The 21979-nt window shown below is 48.2% G+C and overlaps 1 protein-coding gene across 1 annotated transcript; it reads right to left on the reverse strand.

The window, feature by feature from the left end:
- Positions 1–277: 277 nt before the first annotated feature.
- On the reverse strand, positions 278–18784 carry slc39a10 (solute carrier family 39 member 10). Its single transcript, XM_069154800.1, is given in 13 exon segments — positions 278–437; positions 666–856; positions 3209–3289; positions 3427–3691; positions 3693–3730; positions 3830–3866; positions 3869–3940; positions 4065–4229; positions 6401–6576; positions 12283–12460; positions 13327–14529; positions 17412–17491; positions 18041–18784. Coding segments are annotated over 11 exon segments (2541 nt in total). The 5' UTR covers positions 14509–14529; positions 17412–17491; positions 18041–18784; the 3' UTR covers positions 278–281.
- Positions 18785–21979: the final 3195 nt, after the last annotated feature.

Below are 21979 nucleotides of genomic sequence, written 5' to 3' on the forward strand. Positions count from 1 at the left end.
AGGTGACGGAGCGGAGTGTAAACATCACGAGTCATGAGATGCGTTAACGCTGCGCGTTTTGGGAAAATGGAGGCACGGAGCCGCGAACGAGGCTCAACATCGCATGCAAGACTGGGGGGCCCGTTACGTTGCGACCTAAAGCATGTTAAGGCCAAGAAGAACAACACCGATACATCCAGCTGCCCCCCCCCCCCCCACCTACCCCTCCCCCCAATACACCCACCCCACCCACCCTCCCACCCTCCCCGCCCCACCTCCCCCCCCCCCCCCACGCTCCTCCGCTAAAAGCCCAAATCGAAGAAAACAATGCGGTCCTCGAAGATGGCGATGAGCAGCATGATGCCGAACCCGGTCAGCAGACCCAGGTTCTGAAGGATAAAGTGTCCCAGCTGGCAGCGCTTGTGGTCCTCGCTGTCCCCGTGAAGCATTTCTGGCAGCTGGGAAAAGACACAAAGTCGGGATCAGAGACAAAACTTTCTTTTCTTTTTTTTTTTTTTTTTTTTTGGCGGGGATCAGCATTGCAGATCGGGAGGCAGGGGAGAACTCGGGCAACCGGCGAGAGGGAGACGGGCGAAAGTTAAACTGATGCTGTTGCGAGGGGACAAATTCCCCCCCCCCCCCCCCGCCCCCTCCGAAGGGTCGTCGAGGGCTCCGCGCCAACTTACCATATCCACCAGAGCCACGTAGAGGAACATGCCAGCTGTGATGGCGAAGATCCAGCTGGTGACATTGTGCGTGTACTGGCCCACAGCTGTGCCAATCACCATGCCGACGTAGGCCATGAGGGCGGACAGCAGATTGTACGCGATGGCCTGCTTCACCGACATCCCGGCTTTCAGCAGCACCGCAAAGTCACCTGTTGGCAAGGAGACACGCACACGCGCAGCGCACACACACACACACACACACACACACACACACACACACACACACGTTTAAACACACTCACTGCGATTGCCAGACACTCGTCTCCTCTTCTAACCACTGACTGGACATAAAAGTGTTCGTAGCTTCCGGCTCTGAAAAATGAGTCCGATGCGGTGAGTGTGGTGAGCCGCGATACCAGCGGGCGCCACTAGAGGTCCCGCAGACCCCCATTCAACTTCTCTCGTGTGAAATTCTCAGTCAATAAAATTTCTCCACGAGTGACTTTTGGTCGTCTCAGCTAAAGTCGTTCCTTCTTGTTCGTTTTCCGGAGCACCATCTGAAAAATAGTCCCGTCACTAATTCGAAAATAAGCTTGAAAAAGCCGTGTTTCCAACCGTCGCCGCCAACACGCACCAGAACCTCTGCGGCTGGAACCAATCTGTTACTTCCGTTTTCCTCCGGCTCGTTCGGACCGTTCATTGCGGGGACGGAGACGAACCGGTTCCAAACAACAACAACAACAACAACAACCCCCCTCGTCCCCCCCCAACGCGGGTGAAAAACAGAGCCGCCCTTCCTCGGCGGTGCGTCTTCAGCTCCCCTCCGATAACACTGTACTCGTGATTACATATGCACGTCGCGGCCTCTCTGCGCTCTTCAATCATCGCCGGGGCCGAGCGGGCCGAGCGGGCCGGCGGAAACGTCCTGGATTTCAGAGAGAGAGAGAGAGAGAGAGAGAGATGAATACGGAGGAGGAGGGCGGCCTACATTTCCCGCGCCGCGTGCCGAGCGGCCTCTTTTCCTCGCTAATTACCACAATGAATACATTACCACGCCGCTCTCGTCCATCAATCAACCCCGGAGGAAAGAAAGAAAGAGGGGAGACGTTAAAGAGGGACGTTCCGCACGCACCTCGCTTCTACGGGCTTTTTTTTTTTTGTAGTTTTTTTTTTAGTTTTTTTCTCCACCTCCTCCTCTTCCTCCTCCTCCTCTTCCTCCTCCTCCTCAACTGCCGTTTCCTGACTCCCTGCTTCCAATCCGTCAAGACACTCAGACACGCCTGCCGCCGCCTCATCTACTGCAATTAACACACCCATCAATGCCAATTAGCTTCACTCTGGGTGGTTAAAGAACCCTCATAATCATCATCTTTTTGCATCCAGCTGCCGGAGGGGGGAGGAGGGGGGCGGGGGGGGGGCCTTCTGTGTTCAGGAGGAGCCGAGAGAGGTGCACTTGTCAAACCGCGGGGGTTTTCGTCTGACGAGTGTGTGTGTGTGTGTGTAGAGGGGGGTGGGCGGGGTGGGGGAGGGGGGGCGCCGAAGAAGCAGGCGGCGAAATCAACAGGAAGTGCGCCGTCCGCGCGCCCGACAAAAGGAAGTGACGGCGCGCAGCTTCACGGGACTTCCAGTGCCGTGGTTCGAGGCCATCTGGAAACCCGAGCACAGAAATACGAGACAAAACGCGTTGCGGAGGAATCAAGAGCTCGCGGGGCCTCCTCGTTCCGAAGGGCGCCGAAGCCTCGCGGATACCACGACAAAAAAAAAAGAAAAAAAAACGTCAAAGACGTCACAGCGTCTTCGTCCCGTTCCTCCCGCACAGTTCTTGATTTTTCCCGCCCGGACACGAAGGCGCGCGGAGGAAAGATGGCGTCGATGGAAACGAGGGGGGACCGGCCGGACGAACCGAGGGCCGGTGATTCACGGCAGACGCCGCTCTGTTCATCGAGCGCGCAAACGAGACCCTTCATCGTCATCATCATCATCATCATCATCATCATCATCATCATCACCACCACCACCACCGATCCGCTGCGGACGATCCCGTCGCCGAATCAAACACGGCGGCTCTCGGAGAAGACGAGCTGAACGCAAACGGCGGCGTGCCGTCCTTCCGGCCGGACTATCGGACGGCGCGTGCCGGGGAACGGTCGGTCATCCTCACCGACGGACGAGTCGTCTCGCTGCTGTCACGCAAAAAAAAAAAAATATAAAAGCATTCATCTGGGGAGAAGGACTGTTTTTGTTTTTCTTCTTCTTCTTCTTGGGGCAGAGAGAGAAGACTGATTATTATCCACGGCGCTGGATTTTTTTTTTTTTTTTGTGAACAAGTTCGGCGGGACAGAAGGCGGCGAGACTCGCTCTGATTAAAGTTTCGGTGCAGACGAGAAGACGTTTCGCGCGAGACGCCGACTCGGACGCGAAGCCTTCGCCGAGCGGCTTCGTTCCCCTCGCGGCGTAAACGAAGCGCGCCGAGTAAATCGCTCGCTTTCGCCAGGTTTTTTTTGTTGTTGTTGTCGTTTTTGTTTGTTCTTGTTGTTGTTTTTTTCTCTCCCAACACTTACCGAGCTCGTGAGGTAATTCGTGGCAGAAAACAGCCACCGATGTACTGATGCCGCCCGTCAGGTTGGCGCTGAAGGCTGCGCCTGCAGAGACGAGAGAGGAGAGAGGAGACGAAGTCGGAGTTAGACGAGAAGACAGAACCGCCGTCGCGTCCGTCTGTTGAAACAGAAAAGCTTCGGGCGGGAAAACTTTTTCGCCGAGGGCTCGGCGGACTCGTTACCGATGGCGAGGCCGTCGCTGAAGTTGTGCATGCCGTCCCCCATGATCACCATCCAGGCGATGCTGGCGATGCCGGCGTCCTTCATCTCCTGGTCCGAGTGGCAGTTCCCCCCGTGCGAGTGTCCGTGTCGGTGCGCGTGCTGCTTGGCCTTGCGTCCGTTCTCCTTGGCGGGCGACGGCCGGTCCCGCGCGGGCTCGCCGGACGCCAGCGGCGTCTCGTTGGTGGGCGAGTCGGGCGTCCGGAGCTCCGTGAGCTGCGTGTCGTTTGTGGCCGTTGTCGCGGGAGACGGCGGCGCTGTCGGCGTCTGGGGGGGGGGGGGGGGAGGGGGGGAGCGGAAGCGGTTAGCGGCCCGACGGGCCTTCGGGGCGGGCGAGAGCTGCCGCGGCCGGGAGCGGCTTCTTACCTTCGCCGAGCGGCTTCAGGTGCAGCCACTCCGCTGTCACGAGCGTCGATTTAACTTGTGGTCTGACAACTTCCTGCCGATCTTCCCCTCCTCGCACGCCTTCTTCATCCCCTGCGGGCGATAAAAAAACGGTCGTGGGTGGGTGGGGGGGGGGCGGGGGGGTGAGGGGGGGGGGTGTGTTCGGGACGCAGACATCCAGCGAGCTGCGATGTTCACGAACTACGACTCGTCTCACCCTTTGGTCTTTGTAGTGCTTGAACATGCCGATGCAGTGCTCGATGATGAAGAGGAGGTAGATGCCGGACAGCGCCGTGAGCCCCTTCCACACCCCGTCGAATTCCGTGGCCATGTCCGTCTCGCGGTCCGTCTCGTGCTCGCCGTGGTCGTGCTGCCCCTGAGACTGGAGACGGGAAGAGAGAAAGACGATTGAGCGGCAGGGTGTCCCGTCACACGTTTGACCGGCTTCCCACCGGAAGAAAGAAAGAAAGAAAGAAAGAAGGCAGGGAAAGGAAAGGAAGGAAGGAAGGAAGGAAAGAAGGAAGGAAAAGAAAGAAAGAAAGAAAGAAAGGAAGGAAGGAAGGAAGGAAGGAAGGAAGGAAGGGAAGGGAAGGGAAGGGAAAGGAAAGGAAAGGAAAGGGAAGGAAGGAAGGAAGGAAGGAACGGAAGGGAAGGGAAGGGAAGAAAAAAAAAGAAAGAAAGAAAAGAAAGAAAGAAAGAAGGCAGGGAAAGGAAAGGAAGGAAGGAAGGAAGGAAGGAAAAGAAGAAAGAAAGAAAGAAAGAAAGAAAGAAAGAAAGAAAGAAAGAAAGGAAGGAAAGAAGGAAGGAAGGAAAGAAGGAAGGAAAAGAAAGAAAGAAAGAAAGAAAGGAAGGAAGGAAGGAAGGAAAGGGAAGGGAAGGGAAAGGAAAGGAAAGGAAAGGAAGGAAGGAAGGAAGGAAGGAAGGAACGGAAGAGAAGGGAAGGGAAGAAAAAAAGAAAGAAAGAAAGAAAGAAAGAAAGAAGGCAGGGAAAGGAAAGGAAGGAAGGAAGGAAGGAAGGAAAAGAAAGAAAGAAAGAAAGAAAGAAAGAAAGAAAGAAAGAAAGGAAGGAAGGAAGGAAGGAAGGAAGGAAGGAAGGAAGGGAAAGGAAAGGAAAGGAAAGGAAGGGAAAGGAAAGGAAAGGAAAGGAAGTAAGAAAGAAAGACGTCGTGTGATTGGAATATTGCTCGATGAGGAAGAGAGTTCACTGAACGCCGCCCGGTGGGATTTGGGATTCGGACGTTCCGGCGTCATTAAGACGAAGTGGGTCAACGCTCGTCACTGGACGTCACGCCAATTTGTAAAAATGAAAACACGGAATAGAAACCCTCCAAAAAAACAAAAAAAAACGGTGCATTTTCACTTTAAATTCTAAGAAGGAATTCATTTTGCTTTTGCTGAGGTCTCTCCCGATGTAGGAGGAGGATCAAAGTCCATGTCTTCTGAGTCTCCGGGAGACATGGACTTTGATCTCCTGACTTCGCAGAAGAAGAAGAAGCGCTCTCCCTTTTTTCTCGGACTTTATTGAATACCCGCGACCGTCGCACGGCAGCGGGATCGACGGCGGGCCTGCGAGCACACCGAGAGAACCGGCGGCGGCGTTTCACTCGCGATCCGAATCTCGCGGCGGCCGAAAAGCTTTCCTGCCCGGAGTCCAGATATCATTTCCTCTTCAGAATCACGTTATATATATTTTTTTTCCTGCCGTGCGTGGGTCATTAAAGTTTTACCGCTCAAATACATATTTATTGTCATTAATGACATTCTGCAAACTCTCGTCTCATGACTTTAGTAAAAAAAAAAAAAAAAGAAGTCCGGCAACAGAAAGTTCACCTTTGAATGAAAAGTTACTGTAGATTTCTTGAATCATAAATGAAATGAAAATAAAGATAAAAGATGTGTCAGTGGTCACTGTACGAGTACAGATCTGTATCTTTCCTTTGAGACTAAATGATAAATACAGGAAATAATGTGAGCGGAAGAGTTTCTGGTTCAGCAATAAAAACAACAAAAAAATGATATCGAGGAAATATTACAGCAACATTTCTTTTCTGAAACTCCGCAGAACAAAACGTCAAGTATTGTTTTGTTTTTTGTTTGTTGTAAATTTACTTTCCGTTGAATAAATACTCTCGTTCAACGATTAATCAATTCATTAATTAATTAATCAATTAATCGGCAGAAAATCCATCGCCAACTATTGTGATAATCGATTAATCGCTTTGAATAATAAAAAAAAAAAAAAAACGTTAAAATGGTCTAAATCCATCTTATTTTCCCCGACAATAAACTTTCGGCCGTTTATCAGGACAAAACTCGATTTTTTTTTTTTTTTTAAATCGCGCCTTCGGCTCGAAGAAAGAACAAACGGCCGACGCGTCAACCGGGGGAAAACGACCCGCAGGTTCGCGGACGGTGACCTCGTTCGGCCGGGCCGCGGCGCTCGGTGACGGTTTTTGGACCCCCCCGCGGTTTCTGCCGCCGCTCGACCAAAACGAAACGCCCTAAAGACGTCGCCGACGGGGAACCCGCGTTCCGCGCCGTCGCGTAACTCACGTGGGGCAGCAGGTGGAGGAGGGCGTCGCCGCTCAGCGTTCCCACCGCCAGCGCGACCAGGAAGGTGAGCAGGAACTTGAAGCAGGACTGGTTGAGGATGGGGACGAGGACGACGCCCAGCAGCGACAGCAGGCTGATGATGGTGATGGACACGAAGCCCCAGACCCAGATCCACACTGGAGGGGGGGGGGGGGGGGGAGGGGGGGGGGGAGGGGGGGGACAAACGGGAAAAAGAGGATTTCAACGACGACTGACTAACAACAGTAAAACGGGATGTTTAAACTGAAGAGGCCCGCCCTGATGTTTCAGCGCTGAACACTCACACACTTGTCATCAGCTGTAAGGAAGGAGACCCCCCCCCCCCCCAAAAAAAATACAAAATTTAAAAAAAAAATCCTCGATTTTGTGCATTTTAACTGTTTTTTTGGGGGGTTTTATTGTTTAATTACTGCAGTTTCTGCTGCAGGTTCTCATGACAAATCACAGACCGATTAAAGCTTCTTTGTCTCCGAGTGACTTCCTCGTCTCCGTCTGTTCACCTCGTGTCTCCGTCGACAACGCTGGTTGACTCGGGGCAACGACAGCGTGCATCGCGTTCCGGCCAAATTAAGGAGCAGAGCTCCGCGTTCTAAATACCGCGATCACTCTCTCGGCGATCCGCCACCACGCGACGCGGACCGGACCGTTGCCGGGACCGAGTTGGCGTGACGATTACGTCGGCGAGTGTTTAGTTTTGAGATTTCCCTCTGCTCGGAAAACAGTCAAAGAAAAAGTAACTGACAGAAGATAATTAAATGCATCCTCTTAGTTTTTTTTGTTTGTTGTTGTTTTTTTTTTTTTTTTTGCACAACGGTGTTATTTAACCGCTGACGGATTTGGATCATTGTGAAGACGAGAAAAAAAAAAAAAAAAAAAAAAGGTGTTTTAAATGACATCCACGTTTCACAGAACTTCGCCGTCCGAGATTGGACATGGTGCATCAGGTCAGGAGCAACCGGGAGGGTTTTCCTTTCTTCACCACGAGCACACCGGACGCTCTCGTACATCTATTTGCTTAAGTGCCGTTTTGTACCTTTTTTTTTGTTTTTTCCTTCTTTTTTTTTTTTTTTAAATCCACTAATGCAGATTTGATTGCTGAGTGAAGAGCGCTTCTCTCCGCTGAAGAACTCTTCCGACGCGGCGTCGAAGGCGGAAGTGACGCGTTCCGGCAGCGGTTCTGTCCGAGTGACTCGGTCGACGAACAGCGAAAACACGTGAAGCCTCGGTTCGGGCGGGAGGAGCCGTTAAGTCGTAAAGCCGCCGTTCGCTGCGCGCGCGACAAAGGGGGGGGGGGGGGGGGGGGGGAAACGCGTCGTTGAAGACGGACCGGCCGAACTCGGGTGAATCCATTTCCTCCTCTTGGTCCGAAATGTCTCTTTAATAACCCTCGCTTCCTCCTCCTATTGTCATCGCCGCTTTCAACGTGCCTTCCGAGAAGGACAATTTTTACGGCTCGCTGCTTTTCCTATTTGCCGCCGTCGGCCGGGACGTCGTGTAACCCTGAGAGGCGGCTGTGCGTCGGCCGGGCAGTCCGTCGCCGCAGGTCCTTCACGCTCACGCCGCTCATCTGCTTCTCGATCTCATTACCTTCGTGCAGTGGTGGTTGTGCGTGCGCGTGTGTGTGTGTGTGTGTGTGCGTGTGTGTGTGTGCCGGCGGCTGCAGCGGGGCGATTGAAGGCGGTGGAGACGAAGAACAGAAGGAGACCAAACTGGTCGGCGTCTTCTCTCCAATTACGCGTCTCCTGTAAAACCGCGGCTCAGAAAATTGGCGCCAGGTGTCGCTGAGGTTCCCCTAATTGGCGCGGCCTGAGAAAGAGGGAGGGAAACGAACTGCACATTTTCTGCCCCCCCCCCCCTCCCTCCCCCCGTGGATGCCAGCGGGGGGGGGGGGGGGGGGGGGTAAATGAGAAGCGGCTCCGGGGCGCGCGGCGATGTCTACGGTGGAGTCTCGGTACGCCACGGTTGAGAAAAATCCAGCGCCTCTAGTTTCCCCACTAATGAGGAGCCGTCGGCGCCCTTTTGACTTGTTTGCGCCGTCTTCCTCGTCGTCATCTCCCGTTTTTTTTTTTTTTTTTTTTTTATGGCCGTCTTCGGCGGCGGCGGCATCACGCTGCTGCCTCGGGCACGCGTGATGCAGGTCTCTCCGGAGGGGGGCGTGTCCGTTTAATAATTAAAGATTTACGCACGGCGTACGTTTTGGGAATTTGGAGTAACTTCGTTGACAGTTATTTCACCCCAAGTGCAAAAAACCGCAAAGCGCAAGTCTCCCGCAGCCGCAATTATTATTATTTATTCGTCGTAAAAATGTCACTTTCTGCCTCTAATTGAAAATAAATTCGGGATGTGCAGAACATCCTACGACCCTCGGTGGCCACGCAGCCCGATGTTTACTGCGACGGCTCCCCCGACGTCTGGCCCGCTTTGCGTAATGCAAGTTTAAACTAAAACACTGCCGGCAATGCAGAACGTGACAACAGATTAATCTGACGCACAATCGGACTGACGGTCGCAACACTGATAAACACACAGTAAGTAACGTGCCATGGAACAGAAATCCAGAGGAAAAACTTCAGAAACGTGCAGCCTGTGCTGTAGTTTGCGTGTTTTTTCTGTGCAGAAACTGAGATCTCTGGTTCTGGTTTGATCCGTTTGAAGCTTTTATGGCTTTATGAGCTTCTTCTCACGACCTGTAACTCATTAACTTTAAAACACAGCGATTTTATAATTTGCATTCTCATAAAACTGAAAACCCCCGTGAGGTCCCAGAGCAAGGTTTAACGCTGACCTTCATTCTTTATTGCTCGTCTTACAGCCCGTTTCCTTCTCTGGTTTTCTTTTCTGAATATCGTGAATCGAGGATGTGATCAGACTACAGACCGGACGAAATAGAGAGACAGAGAGAGAGCTGGAAGTGAGACGTCTTTTTTTTTTTTTTTTTTTTTAACTTAAAAAATGAGTTGGATTCAAAATGCCCCTTTTGCAATTGGTCAGCACGTGATCGGTCCGTTCGCTCACTGCCATGGCAACAAAAATGATTTAATAACTGAGGCGCGCGCACTGAGCTCCAAACAGAAATGATAAGTGCTGCGGTGAGGCGAGTTAATCCAGATTTAGAGGGACCATCACTGGATGAAGGACAGTCAGATATGACGCTGCAAATTGACCACCTCTTCATTCAAACACACATTTTCTCACCAAGTGAATATGCAGCAAAAAAAAAAAAAAAAAAAAAAAAAAAAAAACCCTCTCTCTTCCTGGGTGACCTTTGACACGTACACATCAGTGGGGCGGGGCCAACTTTTCCACACTAATCAGCCCTATTAATACGTCTGCTGTCTGTCAGCTGCTGTGGATGGACATTAGTTATGCATATGCTCATATGCTCACTGGGACTTGTGATTGACAGGAGGAATGAATTAACCAATAAATATGCTAAATGCCTGCTGCAATCCAAATTCACACCTGGATGCAGCAGCAACTTCCTAAGAGAGCCATGCTTGGTTGTATGTATTCCTTCCACACCTACAGCTGCTGCCGATCACAGTGGATCCATTTATCTGCTGTTTAACTGACAGGACATACAAAAAAATAAATAAATAAATAAAAATAAATACATTTGGGTTTAAGAGTTGAGTCACAGACTGTTCCTGTAGAATTGCAAGTAGCCGGCAGAAGAATTGGTGATATATTATATGGTTATATTTCGTAGCTTCCAGTAATGTATAACTAAAAATATGAAGCAATATTTAATAAAAAAAAAAAAAAAAAAACTGCATGTGGCTTTTGAGAAACGTTTATCGAATCGTATCGTACGTAAGAGCATGTTTAACAGGAAACAGGACAAATCAAGCAGCATCCGCCAAGACTGAAACACTAAGCCAAATGCAGAAGTGGCCAAAACTGCAGTTCCTCAAATGCCCACTTGAGGCTGGCTGGGAAAGCGAGTCAATACCAAAGGGCAACCAGCAAGCAGTGACGTTCCCCATTGGTGTGTGAACGGCCATTATGAAGCATGGAGTTTGGATTTTGGCCGGCGCCATCTTGCTAGTTCGGAGCACACAAGCGACTACATTTGGACGAGCTGGGGAGGGGGGGGGGGAGCGAGCTGTGGATCTGACCCCATCTGATTGGAAACCCAAAAATGTAGCTCCAGCCCACTGATAGTGGAAACCTGACTGCACCACAGGCCTGCCAATCAAACAAACACACCTATGGATATTGTTGTCGTTTTTTTCAGATGGACCACCAGAACACTAATAAGAAGGAGCGACTTTAGCTATCAACACCAAAATGAGTTGTTGAAAAAAAAAATGATTGGCTTTCGTATTTCAGAAGACAAGTTCAATGGGAGTCTACGGAGCTGGCGGCGTTCTGGAGCCGACCTCTAGTGGCACTCGGTGGTATTGCAGCTAAAGGCACTTCCGCGTCTGCGCAATTTTTTTGGGAGACCTGGAAGTTACGTCCACTTTTGTACACAGTCTGCGGTCAATACCCATTAAACCCAAATGTTAAAAGTCCAACCTTCACCGCAGCGTGCCACGCTACGTCTATTTTTGTCTGCAGTCCGAAGGAAACACGCAAGATCAGTATGAAGACTGTGCTTAACAGTTTTATGTGACTGGACTTAAAACCAGGAGCTGATTCTCCAAACAAAAATTCCCTCAAGTTTACCAGTCTGACATTCAGAGACAACAGAGGTGACTCTTCCTTCATCTGTAAAAAAAAAAACCAAGAAGTTAAATCAGCGATGACATTTGTACACGAAGCTTCGTCTCCAACAGCCTGTTAATTGGGTGCGTCAGCGTTAAAGATGTGTTCTCCATGTGCAGTACTCAGAGAGGCTTGCACTGACTTTTTTTTTTTAAAAGTAATGTCAGAGAGCAAATTACTCTTTTGTTAGTGTTCACCGCAACGCTGCACAGAAGAAAAGCTTCCATTACGCTGAGAGGAGCTGAAAATGAGAGAAGGTGGAGCAAACTATCGTGGCCATACCCGGAGGATTATGGGTATAAATGCATTTGTTGACTTCAATGATTATCACTACGAACAAAGCTTTGATTTGTTCGTAGTGATTCTATTATGCAGGTGTGACGCGCCTCCTCGGAGAGGAGCTCCGGGTCAAACGCCCCCTGATAGCGTCGCCTTACAAACCCGGAGGGTTTGTCTCCGGTTTCCGTCTGATGAAGATATCTTCTGCCCGACAGCAGCAGATAAAGACCACAACTTGGCTTTGTTTTTATAAATCGCTCTGCTGTCAAATCTGTCAAGTCGATCAAACAGAAATAAAAGATGAATAACAATCTGTTATTTCTATTTGATATAATTACATTCAGTCTTCTCGCAGTTTTTTTTGTCCTCCTCCTTCTGCTGTCGAGCAATTGGGGGTACGGCCGCAGTAACGACGCTATCGCTGGTCTAGTGTTGTTGTTGTTGTTGTTGTTTTTACCACGCAACAACGATCTACTGTTCAAACAAGCGGCGTGAAAACACGATGATTATGTCCGTGTGTTATAAAGGCCCGGCGACTCGTCATCTTTTGCCGTGGGCTTTGAGTTTTCACGTGGAACGCCGGTCAGGTCAAGAGGCTCTCACTGCACAAAACCTGAAACCATTAACGCGCATAACGAGGATAAGCAACAGCTTTTCCTGCACTTCGTACTCTAATAAAAACATGGCATTCAGGGACACCTACAAACAAACAAACTAGAATAAGGCTGCTCAAAGTGAACTACCTAACAGACCCGGGGTTTTTTTTTTTTTTAGCTGTTTGCTGACTGTACAGACTGAAACGACTGTTTGTTGCTTTCCACATCTGCCGCATACATCAGGCGCTCGGCTCTTACCGGTGTTGGCCGACTCCAGGGCTTCCTGCTCCACCTCCATCTCGTGGTGGTGGCGGATGCACAGGCGACTGTCTATCTGGTAGAGCAGGGCGGGACACAGGTAGGTGAACTGGCTGGGGGAGATGAGGGAGTCGGGATTCAGGCCGTAGTAGGTGAGCAGCTGAGTGAGGTTCAAACACTGGGAGGAAAAGGAAACGGCGCGACGGTAAATATCCGGGGAAGAAACCACCGACCGAGGAGCAACATTAAAACTATGACGCTAAAAGTGGCGAGATGCAAAAACAAAATACAGGATATGAAACACGCTGCCCGTCTAAAATTGAGAAGTGTCTGAAAGTTTAAATTTAAACACTTTCTCTTTAAAAACTTGTCGCCACTGAACTCCCTTCGAGTAAAACCACGTCTTACGTCTCCCGGGAAGGAGGGTTGGACTAAAACTGCAGATTTGGTGTCGAGTAAATTTGACATTTGCAATTGTGATTGATAAATCAATTCGTCTAAAAGGAAAGGCAAACATTGAATGGTGTTTTCGTTTGTTTCCACAGCCACGTCTACCTTCTTTGGTCTGGACCTCTTCCGTTTCGTTTCGTTTCGTTTCGTTTCGTTTCGTTTCGTTTCGATTCGATTCAATTCAATTCAATTCAATTCAACCAGTATGTGTGAAAGTTTCTGTTTGTTTGCAGTGTGAAGACACTTTTGGTCCAGAATTTTAAACCAATTACAGGAAGTGGAGGCAGGCTATCGTCACTCAATAAACAATAGAAGAAGAAAAAAAAAACCAAGTAAAGTAAAAATGAGCTGTGGTAGGAGGAGACAAACTATTTAAATGTAATTTGGTTCAATTAAGACGTCAAAAGTCAATTTAAAAATACACCGAAAAATGCTGAAACTTATAACTTGTTTTCTAACAGAAACAGAATTGATGGTAGTAATCCCATAATAATAATACTAATAGTACTGTTACATTAAAATAAACCTGTTCATTCATATTTTTCCGTTAAAAAAATGGAAAAAGCTCACCATTATACTGTCATGAAGTCTTACCTCCTCGTGCTGATGTGATAATCCACCTGAATGCCCAAGGAGCACGGGGACCAGTGGAGCAAGTGTGTCCGGCTCTCCTGGAGCTTCTCTCTTGTCTTTATGAGAATGGCCGTCGCCATGTCGACCATCACGGTCATGACTGTGTTCGTGTTCGTGTTTGCGTCCGTGTCCGTGTTCGTGGGCATCAGACGGAGATGTGGGAGGGGATGGGGTTTTGTTCCGCCCCCGCTGACCTCTGACCCTGGCTGGCTTTCTGGGCTTCTTGAGCTGGCTCTCCGTCGGGGCGGGAGAGGACTGTGGCCCCTGCGTGCCTTGGGAAGGCTCCGCGTGGGCGGAGGGCAGCTGCTCCCGGTCCGAGGCCGTCTGCACTTGATGAATGTGATTGTTGTCGTGCCCGCGGTCACTGCCGTTGCGACCAGCGTGGTCGCGGTCAACGCGAGGCTGAGGCGACGGGTCCTTGTGGTCGTCCCGCCTCGGCGCCGGTTCGTGTTTGTGCTCTTTGCCGTGGTCGTGGTCGTGTGTATCCTGCACATGTCCGTCAGAACGTTTATGATCGCCGTCCTCGACCTTAGAGTGATTATGATGATGTCCGTGGCGGTCACGGTCGCGTTTTGTTGCTGCCCCGGCAGCTGGACTGGCGGCAGTGGTCTTGCTGCACGGCGTGGGACCTCGGTCTGTGTGTGGACGGTGGGACCCGGGCTTGTGGCGCGTGCGTTCGTGCTCGTGGGCCTGGTCACGGCCGTCATCGGTGGGTGTGTGCGAGTGTAGCCCCTCCTTCACGTCCAGCAGGTCGAGGTGGGCTACGTGGTCGTGGCCCAGATCCTCGTGATCAACACCGACCACCTTCACTTCTCCCAGACCCAAGCTGAGAAGCAGACTCTGAAATCCCTTGTAATCTAAGCGGTCCTTCTTGCCGTAGCGGCTGAACAGCTGCTGGATGTAGAAGCGCTGCTCCTCCTCGAGAGTGTCCCCCCGGGAACTCCTGGACAGCGGGGACACGGTGGGCGCTCTCACGTACGAGGCCTCGGAAATCTGCAGGTCGCTGTGGGCGCGGCTGTGGTCGTCGTGGTGATGTCCGCCGTTCTGATGGCCGTGTCCGTCTTCATGGCAGTGGTTGCACTGGTGGAAGAGGAAGGTGAGCAGACACAGGAAGCAGAACTTCGTGTGCATGTGGACTCGCATTGTCCCCTCACTTCTGGTCCCCTGCAAGAGACGGGACGGAAGTCGAACCGTGAACAAAGACGTGCGCACGGCGAGGAGCTCATTTGAAAACATATGACAAATGAAATTATTACGCAGTGGTGCTCGCTAGAGAGAAAGAAAATCAAGGGAACGTCATTCAGGGCGTGTTTCAGCTTATGTTCGCGACTCGTGCTCCACAGACATCATGTGCTGCCGTTGACCAAAACATGTTTGGTCGGATACAGAGAAACTTTGAAATTCTTTTGAAACAGACTCTTTAGGATCATTGTTGTCCGGCAGAAATCCTTACAGACCACAGCAAAAGATCATTTCCAAACTGCTGTAACTTTTTTTTTGATTCTGTTTGGCATTTTTTTTTTTTAAATCGGGTTTGTAAGAGAAGTAAAATGTCTAATTGATCCTCTAAATGCTTACTCTTTAAGAGTTGAGCTTAAATATCACAATATTCATTCTAACCAAAATACAGAATGTCCCAATATGAAATAATCATCACACACAAGGAATCGTGTTGCACCGTTACGCATTCAATCCGAGAAAAAAAAAACCATCTCTTTATGAGCGAAACAGAACTCATTTGGTTGGTTTTTAATTACTTGTTGCTCTGATTCATTTCTCTGGACGACGGAGTTTTGCAACATAACAACAATGATTAAATCGCCTCATGGAGATTCCACTTTAAAGTAAACAAGAAGAATTTGCTCAGTGTGAAGGCATATTTTCTAAAGCTACCACTTCTTAGGTTTGTCACCGAAATGAGGAACAACTTCACATTTTAGAACAAAGTCCACAGTCAAATATCACACGTTAAAAACCAGAGGTATGACTGCAATGCTTAAGAAAACAAATGTATAACAATGATTGTGAAGAGGAATCCCTGGTATCAATCAGATTAGATGACCCTGATGCCATTAAAGGGCTGATCAATATTGGACCTACAGAGTCAGATAAGGGCGGATGAATGATGCGCTGACACGCTGACATCTTGCGGGGTTAGCGGTAGTTCCCATATAAGGAACCACAACGGGAAAGGATGTCAATGAGCTTACACACCACGGACGAATACGCCATTCAAAGCCGCTACCTTTAGCTCGGAATAACAGGTCTAATAGCCGAATCAGGGAGCCTTCTGGAGCACAATAAACTCTCTGCCGAGAATTGTGTAACAAATTGCTTGTTTTCTTCCCACTTTAAAAGGCCTGAAGCAGCAATATCATTCCAGTCAAATGATCCTCATAAGGTCTCTTGTGAAGCCCGTGGGTGTTTGATGCGGGGGGGGGGGGGGGGAGTAAACCGGGGTCAGATGAGAAATGCTGCTGGATAATGGGAAGATGGCACACAGCTGATACCAGAGAGAAGCACACGCACACGCACACACACACACACACACACACACACACACACACACACACACACACACACACACACGCCTTTGGCAGCCGACTTGTTAGGAAAGTTTTTCAGTGGATTTCCAGCGGGCGCGTCACGGGGGAATAGATCTGTGTTGACCAGGGCGCACGTACTGTTAAAAACAAAGAGGGCGGTAGGTCCTCCTCACAGCTGTCAGGGCTAGTAACAACAAATTGCACGTCGTAGACTTGTGTGAGCACCACCAACATAAACATCATAATATAACAGTATTGATCTCTTTTTGGATACCCGCAAGACAGCAAGCAATGGCCAAACAAAAACTCAAGAGGAAAGAATACAAGAACGTTACTTTAAAACTGAACAAACTCCTTTTGTTGTTAAATATCCTTCAATATTCCTGGAGGGAAGTTTGTCTACACACAAAGATAAAGGTACAATTTCTCTTTTGTAAATAACCTACAAATATGCAAAATTATTCCAGTCTCTAAGTCCTTCTCAATGGATGAATACGATCAGTCTTTCTTTTTGTCACACTTAACATATTTCACAGGGGAAGCACTTGGAAAAGATCCATTTCGGTGAAGACAAAGCTCTTGTTTATTCTTCAAAGCTTGATCATTGTCCAGACGACATCAGTTGCTTATCAGCTAAGGACTGTTAACTCATAATGGAGGTCCTTCTCCCCCGTGTAACAAGATCAAGAGCCTGTGTACAGGCAGTGTTTTAAAGTACTTCATAATGTGGTTATTTTTTTTATTAAAATGCAGACACGCAGAGTTTTACTGTCTCTGCACAGAATACAGTAAACGGCATATTAAAAGCAGCAAAAGACCCAAAGTGATCGCATTTAAACGCCGTGCAACTCAACTCCGTTAAAAAGACAAAAGAGTATCGAAACCATAAAAAAAATTTTTTTTTTTAAAAATCGAATTGGCTTCTAAACACTTCCAGAAACTCAAAGCTGAGGCTACTTACCACTGCGTGCTCTTGAATGAGTGGTGCGTGTGAAATTAAGTTGGGCCGAGAAGCGAATGATGGGTTCAGCCGTGAAGTGCGGTCACAAGCCGAGTTCACCGCTTGCCGACAAGACAGTGTTTATAAACATGAGACAGCAGTGACCTATGTACCTCACAGCAGATAGGTCGGGGCAAAAAAAAAACCAGGGCCTGTTTTAAAAGAGCACACCCTCTGTGCAGCAACACAGCGCACAGTGTTTCCCGATTAGAGTCTTTCTTGTACTTGGCCTTTAACGGAAACAACAGGATCTATTTAGTTTGAGAATTGAATTGTGTGTTACACAAAATAATGAAAATAAAACAAACAACAACATTTTTTTCCCTCTCTCTCTCTCTGAAATGAAATTATTACCGTACTTTGTGAATGCGTTTACAGCTAAATATTCTAATAAATCTTATAAGTGATTTCCCCGGGTTGTCGGAGATGTAATCGTTATTTGTTCCAGCGCGAGACAAGGAAATAATCCTTTAGTTGCAAAGTCAAATACAGTAACTTACCGAAACTTTTCTTCCTGCTTGGCCCCCAGTCCTGCTGCAACTCTACGAGGGGCTTTAACGACTCTTCTGGAACTGGCACTCTGGAAAAACATTAGAGCGGGAAAGACACGTCAAGCTCAGGCGGACGTAAACATTTTGTTGTTTGGTTGAAGAACTCGGGTGTTCAGCGCAGGCGAGTTACGCGACCATTTTTGCCGTCACCATTTAGTCTTCTAAAGGACGATCCGGGCAACTAATTCCCCTTTGCAAGCAAAAGAACCGACGCGTGAAGGAACGGGCCCGTCCGACGCTCTGCCATTGTCGACGTAAATAATCCAGCAACGTGCGAAACGGCGGACGCTCCCTCGCTCACCGCCGAACCGCGGCCGAGAATCGCTCCGTGCCGGCGCGCGGAGGACTCTGCGTCGGCAGTTTGCTTTACTGGCGCGACGGGGCCAACCTGTTTAGCGTGTATTGAAGTTAAAAGGTGCGTCCCTTGGACCCGGCGTGACAACAAACACGTCCCAAACCACCGCAGCAAAACAAAACAATTGGAAGTAAAAACTGAAAGCGCACTCAAGGTAACGGACCAGATAGCTTCTCATTTTCTAGCAGCAAATATGCGTCCCGCATATTTAAAATGCTTTTACCTTCGACTTTTTTTCTTTTTTTTTTAAACTTCAAACTAACTTCCAGCCTTTGTGCGAGCAATCCCCTGAATGTGGGCGACCCGTTCACATAACGCACCTAATAAGTGGACAAGAGGACACAGTCGAGTTGAGCGAAAAGGCTTGTCGGCACTCAATACTTGAAATTCATTGGCTGCTAAATGTTTTGAAAGTGTACATAAACATCTCGGAGAGGGAAAACAAACGAAACACTCCAAGTAAACACGAACCGTTGTGTGAATTTGAATTAGCGGAGCCTCTTCAAGTTCTACTGGAATGAAAGCAGTGAAGTGAAAGTCACCTGTTTCGTGTTACGAGCCAAAACTACCACATGAGCGTGAATGTCAGCGTTTCCCTGAGGATTTGTTTTCAGCAGAAGTGCGGTTGTGTGCGCACAGAGCCGACAGAGCCGCCGCCGCCGGGACGCACCAGCGGTGGTCCGACTTAAAACTGCTCGACGGCGAGCCGAGACACAACACAATTGGACGTTATATAACAGCAAACTGTGCATTTTAACACGATGCCATTATCATTACATTGGTGTAAAATAATAATAAAAAAAAAAAAAAACAGACATCATGTAGAGATCGGGGCTGTCACGATAATGAAATTTCTGCGGAAGATTATCATCCAAATAATTGCCTTTTTCTGTTTATTTTATGACATTATTATCGAGGAAGCCCAATTATAGTTTTAGAGTAACCGTGTACTTTCTGTTGGTTTCATCCAGCCGATAAATGGAAATGATTCTAGCGATGATGCAAAACGACTGCGGTCGGCCGAAGAAATTGCTGTCAGGTGATTATGTAATAATTGTGACAGACTTGTGCAGAGAAGTGAAACAAATATGCTCACTGATAAAGTGAGTGCTATGACAAGAAGCAATCCTGATTTAGTACATTAGGATTCATTTATATCCTAAATTTCTTAACTCAAAATCTCTCAGTGGAAATGAATGTAAAACATCATAAAAATAAAAAAAAAAATACAGCAGATGAGTTTATAATAATTTGCCAGATTGTAAACTACATGGCAAACTAAGATAAACAGTTAGACTACATACAAACAGGTTTTTGTTTAAAAATATTCTTCATAACAACGCTGTGTTTGTGTAAAATATACCAGTGGAAGATGAGACACTGCAGGCAAAGTTGATGAAATCATCCCTTTTCAACATGTTTATACTTTTTAATGGTTTGATTAAGTATTTAACAGCTCTTTACTCTTGAAGGTTTCAGTGAACTTTTAGTAACGAGTGTGATTCTCCTCGACTCGAGTTGAATTGTTATCGTCTCTGTTACCGACCCAGAGGACAAAGGAGATGACAGAGACGAGGCGGCAGCACCAGCGGTCTGGTCCAAGTGGCAAAAAGTGAGCCTGGTTAGCATTCGTCAAAACTGTCATTTCTGAACACCTCTCTAAATTACCCCGGAAAAATGTTTTTTTTTTCTTTCTATCTTTTCCAAGTTGTTGATGGCAAAAGGAACACTGTTATTTCTCTGAGGGAGAAGAAGAAAAGCGACTCTGAACTTAAGCTGCTTCATATGATTCTCACGCGACCGTACGTATCCTCCTGATCTCACCATCAGTCCGGCCACTGCAGGAAAACAGAGAGGAATGAACGGAAGAAAATCTATTCTGGTATTCAAGACATGTAACTAAATGACTCGTGTTTACTGTTACAAAACACGCATGCAGCATTTAACGGGTAAAACAAGAGCAATGAAACTAAGCTTGGTGTGAATGGGTATTTTCTTACATTAAGACCCATTAACTCTAAAGACATGCAATCCCATTTAAAATGCAATTAACGTAAAAATGGCTTCCCGAGTATTGTAATATTTTGAGCTCTTGAAGTGTAGTAAATCTTAAAAAAAAAAAAAAAGCAGCTTCCCAGACCTGTGATTGTTACATCAGAGAGGTTCAGCCCTTCACTTTTTGATCCACACTGCTAAGCTGGGAAGCTAAACAACCAGACACCTGCACTAATTGGAGAGTGAGACCCCAATTTGTTCTTGAGAGAGACACATTTAAAAAAAAAAAAAAAAATACATTTCAGAGGAGGTTTTCTTAGTAAGACCTGAGGCACGCGAGAGCGGCCAGACGTCAGCCGCCACATGGACCCAACTCCCAGCAGATGGCCTGGAGAAATCCTGAAGGACGACGATCATCGTACGATGAGATTCAGGGAAGTAAGAAACAAATGACACACCAGGGTTCAAGTGACGCGTCGCTGATGACAATCACGTCGTGGCTTATGAGCTCTTTTTAGTTTTAGCTCGAACGTCCCTGTTTCCTAAGAATGTATTTAACAGTGGTGAGGCTGCAGGAGACGTTATGACGCTGACACGGAAAGTCAAACTGTTCGAGCTTCTCACACACGCACACACACACACACACACAGTAGTCGTTTCCATGTGTCAAACCAGCAATACTCGGATCAAGAGAAGCTATTCCATGGAATTTCTCATAAGCTGTCTGGAGGGTCTCCAGCAAATATCCTGACTCAAGCGACCGGCGTATGTACGTGATGTCCAGTCTGATAGCAGCAGGTGGTCGGTGAAGACACACACGTCTCAGTATTTCTTGATCCCAGGCGAGTTACAAGACGCATTGATGACCCAAGAACGTCAAACCTTTCCCGCTGATGCGGTTCCAGCTCAGTTCAAAAAGAAAAGAAGCCCCAAATGTCCATGTGACTGTCTTTTAAATAAGCCGTGCAAGTAAAACAAATCTATGCGAAAACAAAGGGCTGACACGCCATATGGCTAAGCAAATACCCAGCATCCCTCCGGGGTTTGAAATTAGGCTGTGGGATACCATTACACAGCAAGTTCAAATAGAGCCAATGTAAACAGGATCCGACTCACCATGGCTTCTTACAGTCCTTTGCGTGACACACAAAAAGCATTTCAAGTTCAGGTTTAGAGGTTAAAGCCACTGAAGTCACTTCCACAGCGTTGTTGAATTTGATGTTCGCAGCCGCGAATTCCAGAGGAACAATCGAGGAACTGCGATGCACAGCGTCGCGAGACTGCTGCGGCGAAACGCAGGTGCGTGGCTGATGCTCCGTGGCCCGGAAACGTGTTCACCGCAGCGCAAAAGAGTTTAAGACCGCCAAGCAAAACCACAAGCAGACAGAAGTATGAAGCTGAACAATACACTGGGCACACGTTGTAGAAATATAGAAAGAAAAAAGAAAAACATAAGTGTTGCTTACCTCAAAAACAAGACAAACAGGACAGGAGTCCACACCAATATGAGCGTTCATGCCAGCACTAACTTAAGTAACAGGTTGAATGTTTTGAGGCTTTTGGGTCCAGTGACTTCACTAATTTGTACAGGGAGGCGGGGTTGGGGGGTTTGGGGGGGGGGGGGCACCGGGAGGCACCGTGAGTGTCTGCATGTTTGAGCAGTCAGGGAGCTGCGTTCAGGATCAACCACCTGACCAGCTTCTCATGGAGCGTACGCGTGTGGCTACATGTGCTTTGACTCGGCGTTAACGAGCAACTGGGGCGGGGGGGGGAGGGGGGGGGGGGGTGACGTGCACCAAAAATGATCCACGACGGCGTTATCGCAAGACCTCCTTGTTCATGAAAACAGATGAAATTCTTACCAAAAAAAAAAAAAAAAAAAAAATCCTCTCTTAATTTGCAGAAAGATTTTAAGCTCATCCACCTCTTAATGTCGGCGTTGACCCATGTCGTGTCCTACAGGCTTAGTCTGACCTACAAAGACGTGCCTTCTGTCGAGGTAGTCTACTCCTCGAGTCAAACTGAAAAAAAAAAAGAAAAAAGGATGAGGTTTAAATAGATTTATTAACAAATGGCAGGTAGCGCGACACGAAAAAAAAAAAACCCCAAAAAACGCCGTATGTTGCATTTAATCACAATCTTGTGTTTAGTAAATACCTCGTGAACC

The sequence above is a fragment of the Embiotoca jacksoni genome, unplaced genomic scaffold (genome assembly GCF_022577435.1).
Source record: "Embiotoca jacksoni isolate LCO1_2020_lvr unplaced genomic scaffold, fEmbJac1.0.p SCAF_2, whole genome shotgun sequence".
NCBI classification, from domain to species: Eukaryota; Metazoa; Chordata; class Actinopteri; family Embiotocidae; genus Embiotoca; species Embiotoca jacksoni.